General features: G+C 24.0%; 3 protein-coding genes across 9 annotated transcripts in view; all 3 read left to right on the top strand.

The window, feature by feature from the left end:
* LOC129981726 (myelin transcription factor 1-like protein) overlaps positions 1 to 5,033 on the top strand; it is a 145,308-nt gene extending 140,275 nt beyond the window's left edge. For all 3 annotated transcript variants that reach the window (XM_056092684.1, XM_056092683.1, XM_056092682.1), the window contains one exon: positions 2,823 to 5,033. In XM_056092684.1, the coding sequence (XP_055948659.1) occupies positions 2,823 to 2,853 (31 nt within the window). In that variant the 3' untranslated portion in view covers positions 2,854 to 5,033. The remainder of the gene's footprint in view (positions 1 to 2,822) is intronic.
* Positions 5,034 to 9,309: 4,276 nt separating this feature from the next.
* LOC129981066 (nuclear transcription factor Y subunit gamma-like) overlaps positions 9,310 to 12,529 on the top strand; it is a 31,999-nt gene continuing 28,779 nt past the window's right edge. For 4 of the 5 annotated variants that reach the window (XM_056091708.1, XM_056091707.1, XM_056091705.1 and 1 more), the window contains exon 1: positions 9,310 to 9,458. The gene's annotated coding sequence lies outside the window, so the exon portion shown is untranslated. The remainder of the gene's footprint in view (positions 9,459 to 12,529) is intronic. The other variant, XM_056091704.1, reaches the window with a different exon arrangement.
* LOC129981067 (polycomb group RING finger protein 3-like) lies at positions 9,465 to 11,986 on the top strand. The gene has a single exon (XM_056091709.1). The coding sequence runs from the start codon at positions 9,945 to 9,947 to the stop codon at positions 10,668 to 10,670; it is 726 nt and encodes a 241-aa protein (XP_055947684.1). The 5' UTR covers positions 9,465 to 9,944; the 3' UTR covers positions 10,671 to 11,986.

Below are 12,529 nucleotides of genomic sequence, written 5' to 3'. Positions count from 1 at the left end.
CACAATAACTGAAAATGTTTACTAACAATTTCTTAGTTTGTTTGTTTTTTTGTTTTTGTTTTTTAATTAAAAAAAAATTTCTTTTCAAGGGTGTTAAAGAAAAATAAATATTCAATCAATATTTTTGTTTAAAGTTAATATTTTAACATATTAACTTTAATATGCGTAATAACTGTTTGGATGATGAAATTCAGTTCCTCATATGGAATACAATCCATCATTCTTTAAAAGTTTTATATAAAATTCAAAAAGTAAAACTAAGGAAGATATATTTTGTTTTATTTGTATTAGTTAAGATGCCTATTTACCTTACATCCACTCCAAAAAAAATTGAATAACTATAATTAATTAATAATTGAAAACATATAATAATTAAGAATAAAAGTTATTAATATCAAATTTTTGTGCTAAACATTTACATCTCTAAACTTTTAATTTGTGTACTAATTTAATTAATATTAATTCCATTAATACTAAATGTTAGTGGATTTATTTTTTTAATATTATTTATTATACTTTTTTATGTTTATTGCAATGGTATATGAAATATTTTATCTAGTTTCAAGGTTATCTTCTACTTTTCTTTTTTATTAACATCATTCTGGCAGCAGTCTTAGTAAATAACATTTTATTAATTATGGAAAATTAATTAAAGTTAATTTATCTTGTCTTAAAAATTATTTTTACTACATTAGTGTTTGGTTCGTAATTACTAAAAACACTCTTTCAATTGTGGTATTTAATCAATTCACAAAACTTCAAAATAAATATATGTTAAAAATCACCAATTATTGTATCTGTTCTGAAAACGAAATAGTTGAATATTCATTTCTGTTATCATTCAGTACTTGGAATGAGCTTTTAAATGTGAAAAATAGCTATATAATGCTGAGTATAATTAGCTAAAAAAAGTATAATTAGCTAAAATTCAGTTTGAAAAAAAAATTTTCACTTATTCATTATTAATACTTATTATGAACTGGTTGCCTATGAAAATGAGCTCTTTCACTAAGATATTGGTTGTGTTTAGTTTCAATTAAATCTGCCATGCATGAAGCTCATGATTGATCCTCGTGACAATGTCTTTTAAGAATCCAACTGCAGTAGACATAAAAGAAATGTTATTTTAATGATCTGACATTGGTTCTATTTATTGTGTAAGAAATAATCCTGATGAGGTCTAATCCCAAGACATCATTGTGTCATTAAAAATTTAAATGTTCTAATTTTCTTTTTTCCTCGGCTTTTAATAACAAGAAAATCATGCAGTTGAATATTTGACAAAACAATATTAATATCTTTCTAACCATTTAAAGTATTATTGTAATTTTCCAAAAAAAATTTAATTGTTAAAATGCTTGAAAAAAGTACATGATAACTAAATTGATATCATTAATAATACGGGTTTAGAATTTTAAAGTTAAGTAAAAGTCATTTTGTTTGCTATTATTTTCAAAAGTAATAATGAAAAATGATGTAATTTCACTTAATTTTTAATTAATTGAAATTTTAAAAATCACTTAGAGTTTACATATTTCTGTCCTCCAAAATAAATTTGACAGGTGTAAGTTAAACAATGAAGCCTCAAGTGAAACAATTTTTTTAAATTAGGTTGTTAATAAAGGGCCAAAAGACACTTTTTTTTTTTTTTTTTTACATTTACTATTAATAATGTTTTTAAAAAAATTTTATATATTAATTTTAATTGTATTAGCTGTTATATTACTCCTTAATAACTTATTATATATGATGTATTCCTCAGAAGATCATTCAGCAGTTTTCATTAAAGGGTCAAAATTCCTAATTTGTTGAATATTTGCTATATTTTGCATAATTGATTTACTCATACAACCGACTAGTCACATTTTTCACCGGGGATATTATTTATATTTAATTTTATTCAAATCATTTAGATGTCCATGATTCCTTAAAATCGGCAGACATTAAAGCTAAGAATCTGTTGTAGGCTCTATTAATGACTATATCCATTGTGTACATTGAAAACCAGTCTCATAACATTATAGCAGTATTAGAAATATAAATGTTTGGTTCATGTATTATCTAACTTTTGTTGATTGTAGCTGTTTTTTGTTTGTTTGTTTTTGTAAACAACACAGATAGTAAACAGAATCATTTTTTCTTAGCTTCCTAGAAGAAAATCCATCAATTAAATGTTTTATTAATTATATATAATCTAACAACGAAAGTGTTTTGAAAATCAAATAACTATATTATCTTGGATATAAGGTGTAAAATATTTTTAAGGAATCTTCAATGATCAGGAAGAATTAGTATGACTACTGACTTTAGTAATATCTTTAAAAAGATAATTTTTTATATTTTGAAATGATGTGAAAGCCAATTTTTGATTAATAATAATTTTTTTGAAATTATCATAGAAATATCTTAAAATTCAACTTAATTTTTAATTATTTAAAATTTCAAAAATTATCATCCAATGCTCATTTTCAATCAGCAAAATACATATGTACCGAATTTAGTAGTTATCGGTCAAACATTCTGCTCTGTAGAGCTCTAACACATATACACAAGCATACATTTATCTTTATTATTAATAAAAAAATATATGCAATTTAGTAAATTTGTATGTTATTTTCAATTTGTTTTATGTATTTAAATATTGGAAAAGATAAGACATTATGATTTTGAGAAAAATTTTTTAATTAATATAAATTACATATCTGTATCTTATTCGTAAAATTACTGTTACAGTAAGCGTGTTGATAAATTGCAAAATGAACAGTTAAATAATTAATCATATTAATTGTTTTTTTTTTTTTTTTTTTTTTTCCTTTTACTAGAAATGCTACAAATGGTTGGCTGAGGTCTTGAAGAAAAGTTTCGAAGCAAAAGGATTTTGTGATATATTTATTGATTGCTACAATTTAGCTTCCTTTGTGATCCATAAGTCAGCTCTACTCATTTTAGTCAAAACCAGATGTGATGACCCTCTAGTGTACAAAATGTGTTCTTTGTTTCATTGAAATGTATACAAAATCTTTGTGTTGTTTTTACTGATGTACTAAGAGAAGTTGTTTCTTCTCAGTCATATGTTTAATAGCATTGTACTAATTTGCTGATATATTTGATTGCACTCATGAAGAGCATTTTAATTTATTTTCTGTCCCAGTAATTGTAAATGTAATAGTACCTGATTATTGTAAAAAAAAAAAAAAAAAAGGATCTTAATGTTGGGTAACAAAAAAAAAAGTTTCAGTGTATATACTTATTCATTTTTCATTTGTTTTGAATGTTTAATTTTTATGGAGAAGAAGAATCATTGAATTATTTTTCTGTATAATTGTACCATAAATTTTAAGTTAGCATTTTAAAATCTGCTTTAATTATTTATCAAGATTGGCAAATAATCTCAAAAATACTTCAGTGCAATTTTTATCAAAGCATCAGTATAAAAATCTCTCTCTTAATGTTTCCAAAATCAAAAAGCATTCTATAACTATATTTTGATTATTATACTTATCTGATTCAGTACTGAAAATTCTTAATATTTGCACATGAATTATTTCTATAAATGCCATTGTAATGAATGTAATCCATAAGCTTTAAAGATCTTGTTTTATTGATCATCCATTTGAAATACAAAAATTATAAAAAGTAAAATTATTAAATTTTTCAAAAAATTGTCACATTTTGTGATGTGATGTTGTGAATGTCACTAATGAATTGTGATGTGATATTATCACTAATGAACTTATCATTAGTGGCAATATCACATTTCTTATTTTCAGAGATGAGGGAATACATCTACTAAATTGTTAAAGAAATATATAAATATTTTTAATAATATGCCTTCATTTGGAATTTCTTCCAAGATCCAATGATATGTCTTTAACATAGATTGTTTCATGTTGAATACATACTATCAAAATTTAATAGCAACTCATTATATATGGCCTCTTAAAATTTCAAATTACCTTTGTAATAATAAAGAAAATTTCTATTGTATATACAAATATTTTAAGTTTTAATGCTTATTTTCAAGCATTCTGGTGAAAGAAAGTATCTATGTGAAAAATTCTTATTATTGTCGTGAATTAGTGAGAGTTCCATTGGCAATTTCTGTGATCTTTATTTGTTTTTGTTTTATATTCTATAATCATAGGACAAACTTATTTTGTTGTATAAGATATTTTTTCAGTTTTAAAACTGAATGCAATTAATGCATTTTCAATTTTTTTCATTTAAAAATAATTTTATATAATTAATTTTAATCAAAAAAATTCAGAGCAATTCAACTAACTTCATATTTACATTTTGTAATTTTTCAGTTTTACAATGTACTAGTTATTAAATAAACTTTTTTTCTAAGTCATATTCTTAAATAGATTGATTTTACAATGGAGAAAAAAATTATATTTTTGCTAATTATTAATTTAAAACTATTTTACATAATTGTAATTGAATGCTTGTATGTTTAAACAAACATTTTACACAGTGCATCATCTTGCTGCATGAATCATTTATGCAAATTTTTCTTATAATTTTGCACAATTCATCATTTGCTTCATGAATCATTTATTTATCCTTTTTCTTGTAACTTTGTAAAAGCTTATTGTGAATGAAAACTATGTTATATTTAGCCCTAATCATTGTACAATATTATTATTCCATATTTGTAAATAAATTGATTTGAGTTTTAGCAGTCTTAGCATATAAAAAATATAAATTTATTTCTCAGGAATCTGAATTTTATTTTCAATTTGAGTTCATTAGCATTTGTTGCCATATCAGAATGCTAACTATAAAATTGATTTCTAAATTTAAAAAAAATTTGGTATGTGGCATTTACGATGTTAATTTGAAGAATGAATTTTTTCATTTGAACAAAAAATGAATTTTTGTATTTGGGGATAACTTTCATGTATGCAAATATAAATAAGATGTTGCAATAGCAACAAAAGATAAAATTTATGTATTTATATAATATTTAGTTAAGTAATTACATTATTATTAACTAATTCATTTATTTTCATCAGAAAAAGGTGAAATCATACCGTAATTTAGTTTAATTTTGAAATGTAAGCATTAATCTCGTTATATTTTTTTTACTCTAATCTCCTATCTGATTTAAGAAAAAAAAATTAACATTGAAAATACTAAAACATATTTTTATATTAATTGTTAGCTCAGATTCTGTGTATTTTTAAAAATTGCAATAAATTTGTCAAAAAACTCAAATAATTCAATAGATTTATTTTTGAAAATATATTTTTGTCTCTGCATTTAATTTTAAAAATAATGAAATCTTTTATCTCTTTAAAAAATCTTTTTATATAATTTAAGAATACATATAAATAGTAGAACTAATATAGAATAAGTAATACATCAATTTTAACTGACAAATTGAATGGCAAAAATCACTTGCTATTTTATTCTACCTTGATTATTATTGTAATGTAAATTCTGTGTTTGTATATTTTTGGAAAATTAGAATTGTGTGGCATTTAAAAATGTTATTAATATTGAGATAATCCTCTTTTAATGTTATTAATATTGAGATAATCCTCTTTTTATTTCACTTATCAGTAAAATCTTCTGCATTTTGTATTTAACTCTTCTTTAATTATGACACTAATATAGTCCAGTTATACATAATCAGTTAGTAATTCTTATCCTTTGTTCCTTTAAGCATTTAACAAATTGTTACTTTTGAACACCAAGAATGTAAAACAGCAATATTTTTTTTAACATTGTTATAATAAGAACTAGCATGTAAACCCCAAAATTTAAAAAAAAAAAAAAAAAAAAATGAATTTGTGGCAAATTACAGGAATAATCTATTTTCGGTTTCAAATTGTAAAATTTTAGTTATTAGGTTTTAGATAGAATATGTTTTTAATATGATGTTTTTGCAAGTATTGCAGACTGTTAATATTTCTAAACTAAAATCCCCTCCCCCTTTATAAAATATGAAATGTTTATGTAAAATAAGTTTAATGGTTATCTAGTAAAATGAACAAAGATAATAAATAAGTAAAAGGTTAAACAATTTATAACAAAGAAAGTTAATTTATTATTTTTATTCATTGCATTATTTGATTTAATCATGAATTTAAAAATTGTTATAATTATAAAAAATATATGCATTCTTGATCAATGTATTACTCTTTCTGTGCAGAAACAGCTATTAATGTTTGAATCTGTTGCAATAATGGCTATATATTTAAACTACTGTATTAATATCGATCTTTAATGTCAATTTAGTAAATTGTGTTTTTTTAAAAATCAACATACTTCTTTACATTCTAAATATAACTTATCCTTTTTAATAATACAAAGATTATTTAAACTGGAAATGAATTTGAAGAGCATTTCAATATACATCTAATTCAAATTATAACTTAGTTTCTCACTTTGTTGAAACCAACAGTTGTCTGAATTTAGCTATACTGAAATAGAACCTGTTATTTTAATATGTTTTACACTTTTATTTACTGATATTTCTTCACTATTTTTAGTATCTGATAACTTTTTGTACTATGTGGAAAATTCTTAATATTCCTATAAAAAGTACTTATTTCAGATGTTAAGAATTAGTACAAAATTTCTTAAATTACCACTCAGAAAATAAATAAATGAATTTTATTTATTTCATTTTAATGTTGTATTCAATTTTAAAATATATTAATATTCAATTTGAATGAATAATAATCTTTTAAATAAAAAAAAGTCTTTATGAATAATAAAAATGAAAGAAATAGTAATAGATGACATATTTCTTGCATAAAATATCAAATTCACTTCAAAGTTAATTTTTTTAAATTTATTTTTAAAAAAATTTTTTGGACAAGAATTTAATAAATTCAGATTATTTATTTAAAAAAAACTATTTTTATGGCTCTACTTCTAGTAGTAGATTAATGTAATTTTCTTTTCTTCCAAAAAAATTAATATATGGCAATTTCAGATGCAGATTCAGATTTCAAACTGTTGATTTTTGCATTGTATGTTAGCATTTACCAAGAAAACTTTATAATTCTTGAATACAATACTACACACATATTTATCAGAGTGTAGTGATCTGTTATATAACTGCAATTTGATATAAACTTTCTTTTTTATCTGTAAAATGGTTATTTGAGCCATTATAACTAATTTATTGAAAACAATATTTCCTTTTTCAAATTATAATTGAGTTTTAGATTTTGATAACTTTAATACTTGCACACATTGTTGATTTTTAAAATGTACGTTTATATAAATCAAGTCCTTAATTAGCAGAATTTTATCAACTTAACATTTATAATTATTAACTCTTGAACAATGATGAAAATATGAACAATTCATTCAAGAGTTAAATAAATAATACATTTTGAAGGAATTATTATCTGTTTATTTTGCCTATTAAGATATTTTTAATTAATTTTTTAATTCCAAAATTATTTTAACTAAGAAAAAATTCAGGATGTATGGCTGTTTACTAAAATCTACTTGCTAACTTATTAACATAAATAATAGCAACGAATGTCATGCAGGATTACTGAAGTTACTTTAATACCTCTTCTCATTTGATTATAAACAATACTTTATATAAATATTCTTCTCATTGGTGGTTTAGTGATATTTTCGAAATGTTTTTTCTTTATATATATATGCATTGTGGGTGGAAAATAAATTGTACTTGAGTTATCCATTAATAGAAAAACATTTGTTCAAATTGCTATTTCTTAAAAGTATTTATTAGCAATAAATATTTATAAGAAAATGACCAGTATTCTTCATATTGGTTTCTTAACTTTTTTTTTTTTTCAATTCAGTCTTTACATAAAAATACTTTAAAAATCCAATAACTAAAATTTCAATATTATTTTTAAAAAATGATACATGAGAAAACTGAGAATTATAATACTTCTGTTGCCAGATTTTGATATCTAAGTATATTTCCTTTAAGATTTCCATGTATATATTATTAGTATACCCTTATAAAAGCAGATTTTTATTTTAATAAAAGCCTCATCTCTAAATGCATCATAATATAAATGATGAGTTATACAGAAGAAACAGTTTATGATGTAGCATTTCTCCATGAAATCATCTGTTTGCTTGTTATTTTTAACCATCTTGCCATTCTACTGAAGAACATGTATAGTCTATCCATGTTTAATTTTGGAAATAATTTGTAAATCACACTGTTTCATCTCTTTCTCCTAAAAAAAAAACGTTTTATTGTAAGAGACTTGCTTTAATGTCTAAATGTAGCTATCTTTTTAATGAACTGTCTAGAAATGTTCAAATTTTAGTGAAATTCTCAGGCTTAAAAAAGGCCATATAAATATATATATATATCAATTACAAAACTATTTCTCCTGAACTTAAGAAAGATTGTAAATATTTTCTTCCTACATTTTTATAATAAAAGAATTCTGATCTTGCTAAGTTAATTCCAATATTGAATATTAAATCCTTTTAATATATATGCTTTGTAAACTACATTTTAATGTTTCTAAACTTGTTCCAATTATATGGTATGTACATATAAATATTTGTAAAAATACTTTCTTAATAAAACTTAGTACAATCAATATTTCAGTTTTTTTAAAGATGTGTGTATATACTGTTGTTTGCCAAACAAAGGATGACTGAATATTAAATTATTTTTTTGTTTTCGATTTATTTGTCACTATACTGTCAATAGTTTTGTGTAAATAATTCATTTTTTTTATAAAAGAATTCTTATTTGTATAAGTGTGCAATGATGCTTAATCATATGTGTTCTTCAAAATGTGTCTTATTGTAATTAAATGTTGTTGTTCAATTATTGCTTTGATCAATAAAAAAAAATATAATTTGAAGTTAAGTTTTCTGATTTTTTTCTTTCTTTTTTTTTCCACACAGACTTTAAAATTAATGGAAATAATTTTTTTTAAATAAAATAACCTTAAAAATTATTGGAATAAATAATATTTAAATTTGTCATATCTTAATAATACTGTGTCAGAAAAAGAATTGAAATAGACCAAACAGGAAATATGAATAAAAATTTCAACATCATGATATAATATTTTAATCCGTGTACAATTACTCATTTAAATGTAGAAAAATAGCTACAAAATCGTAAAAGAATCTGAAATTTCGGAATAATACCGCAAAATTACGTTGCTAAACAAATTATTATGTAAATATATTAATTTATAAATATCTAATTAAAAATGGTGTTTCTAAACAAGATGTCCATATGGACGATCATGAACAAAAGAAGTCGGGAACCATAGAGAAGGAGATACTTTGTGGCTCACGCTCAGGTTTTCATAGAGGGCGCTACACGCATAAAATTTTTCCCTCTTCTAGCGAGCAATTCTGTATCTGTAGCTTAGTATGCTCGACAAATTTGTTATCGTCGCCATACTGAATTTGCGTAATGTTTTAAGTCTCAAAGCTTGAAATTGGAACCAATCCTGAAGCATTCCGTAATTCAAGTAAGTTTTTGATGCGTTTTTTCATTACGAAAACTCTTTTATTGTTTTTACATTAATATGTAGAGTTCTGATTAAGCGGCGTTTGTACGATTAAGCGTCATTGGTCGGATACGGAGGGTGCCTTGCCATTCGTTGGTCAGAAATATCCAATCCGATTGGCGTCCATTGCTGGAAAACTTTGGTCTGTGTCGTCATTGTACCTTACTCTATCAGAAAGCTTTGTAGATTGGCTATAATATTGTGTTTATATAGTTTAATTATCAGTTACAGTAGCTTCGAAATATTTTGTTTTTGTTAGGATTCTGCTTCGCGTCATGGTTTTGATTGAAAAAGACTTACATTCTTTCAGTCAGTGCATTGTATTCGATAGTTTGGGCATGTGTTGGTGATCAACATGTGACAGTACTATCTACTATCATCTGTGTGTGTTTTAAATTTCCAAAGCGAGCATACTTGTGTTTCATCGAATTATTTGTTTTTATTTACATGATTTCCGGAGCTGTGACACAATTTCCAATGGATACTCGTGTGTCCCTGAGGTCTCTGAACCCTTATATTTCCTGCTTCATCTGCAATGGATATTTAATTGATGCTACTGCAATTACAGAGTGTTTGCACACTTTTTGCAAAAGTTGCATAGTTAAACATCTGGATTCAAAAAAGGGCAATACCTGCCCGAAATGTGATGTGGTTATTCACAGAAGTAATCCTTTGCAAGGCATCAGATTGGACCGTAAAATGCAAGACATTGTTTACAAATTGGTTCCTAACTTGCAGCATAATGAAATGCTAAGAGAAGAACGATTTTGCCGGGACAGAAAGATTCCTTTTGAAAAAAGCAATGCCCTGACGAGTAAAGAAAGCCGCATGGACGATACTAAATATCAAGGTAAAACTATTGGAGCGATTTGTGAAGATCGAGTTTGTATACAGTTAGAATCAAAAACAAAAGATCTGAAGCCTCTTGCAAAAAAATTTGTATGTTGCTCTTCGCGCACAACTGTTAATCATGTAAAAAAACTAATCGCCAAGAAATTGTTCTGTGACCTAGAAAAGTATTGCACTGTGGACATCTTGTGCAATGATGAAATATTAGGAAAAGATCATACATTGAAATTCATCTATGTAACAAGGTGGAGATGTAAAGAACCACCTCTTCTATTATATTATCAGCCACGTGTGGATGTTTTAAATTTTAGCCATGATGTGTAAAAACCAGAAATCTTAAACAAATCAAAATTTTGTATTCAGTTTTATACTGATACTTTAAGTTAATCGGATATTTTTGTCTGTATTCTGGTTATATAAAAAATTGTGAATATTAATTGCTCAGAAATTCTGAGTATGTATTGCGAGCTTATTGTTATATCTTGGCAATCTGTCCTTTGATATAAAAATTATGATACTGGATGTTAGTTATATAATGTATCTTAAGTTATTTAAAAGCCAGTTATTACAAAGTAGTACATTTTAATTGACTGTACATGTGATGTGTCTTGGTGATCTTTAATATCTGTGGCTACACATACATGTTTTTATTTAGTCTGACCTACTTTTAAAACCGAAATGAAAACTTAAAAAATTTGAAATTTGTGCATAATATAATTTATGTACAAAATTATTATATGCATAATAACTTTGGTAATAAATCCACTGTTCTGAAGTTTCTTGAGATTGAAAACAAGCTCTATGAGGAATGCATGCATTTGTGTTAGCTTGAACAAGAATCATCAATTTGTTGACATTAATATTTGTACTTGGTCATAGAATATTGTACTTGGTCGTAGAATAGTATTGTCTAAACTTCAATTAAAAATCATCTTTGGTGACTTAACTATAATGTTATATCTGAATGAATTATAGCATGTGCAAGCAAAATATATTGCAGATTGTTTTTAAAGTATTTATTCATTTTGGTGAATAATGGTAGTTAGAAATTATATCAATATTTTGTCTTAAACTGATTTTTTAAGGTGTCTTCTCCTTATAATTCATAGTTTAAAAACATTTTTTTTTTTATAACAGATTGTTTGTTCTAGACTGTCAGTTGCATCAAGAGACAAACAAAAATTTTAAGTATATAAGCATAAATATTAAAAGATTTTCTTTTCTTTCTTAAATTGGCGCATTTTTATAAAAGACACAGCTTTTCTCTGAATGAGAAAGACCAACAAAACATTCTGTACTAATATAATATTTTTTATTTGAAATAGTAAATTGTTGCTTTCAGGGTATAGAATAGAAAATTTTTGCAAAATACTGTTAATTTGGTCAGAAAAATGGGAATTGGAAATGATATATTTACTTTCAGCAGTTTAAATAATATATATATATATATTACTGGTAAATAAATAAGAAAAAATTTGTATAAACACTGTTGATCTTTAAATAAACTTCTGTATATATGAATAATTTGTTTCCTACCAATAATATGGGAAAAAAAAATTGCCATCAGTGAAAAAAATTGGTAGTATTTGAAATTATTATATTAATTAATAATTAACTGTTATATTAAGTTTGAAAAATAAAGGTGGAAAATTAAAGTATTTGTAAAATGAAAATGTTACTTTTTATATTTTTTAAATTTGTTCTTTTTATCTTAAAATTATTTATATTAAAATCAAGAATAAAATTTATCTTTATTTAGAAAACTTATTAAATGAGATATATAAATTCTGAAAAGATTTGGTTCTGAATTTTAATATTAGATTAAGAAGACTCATGCTAAATTTCTTGTTCTAAATTAAAATATGATTTTCTAAATATTCAACAGTTGGTAGTATCCATAATATGTCTACTTAAAGTTACAATGTTGTTGTCCCTTCCCCTTCTTCTTTTGGGAAATATATTAAGTTTTTAAAATAGCTATACTCAGAGGAAATTTAGTTTTATATTATTTATTAATATTCCTTGGCATTAATTATCTTTAATATACATGAGGATTGATGTTAGCTTTAGAAATGGCAAGAATGAGGAATGGTTTATAATAACCAGATAAATATTTGAGAAATTAAACTTGCTATTATTTGACTTAAAGCATAGATTTTAGTAAATTTTTTCAAAATATATAT

Source organism: Argiope bruennichi, chromosome 8 (genome assembly GCF_947563725.1).
Source record: "Argiope bruennichi chromosome 8, qqArgBrue1.1, whole genome shotgun sequence".
NCBI lineage: Eukaryota > Metazoa > Arthropoda > Arachnida > Araneae > Araneidae > Argiope > Argiope bruennichi.
This window is presented reverse-complemented; position numbering and strand designations above follow the sequence as displayed.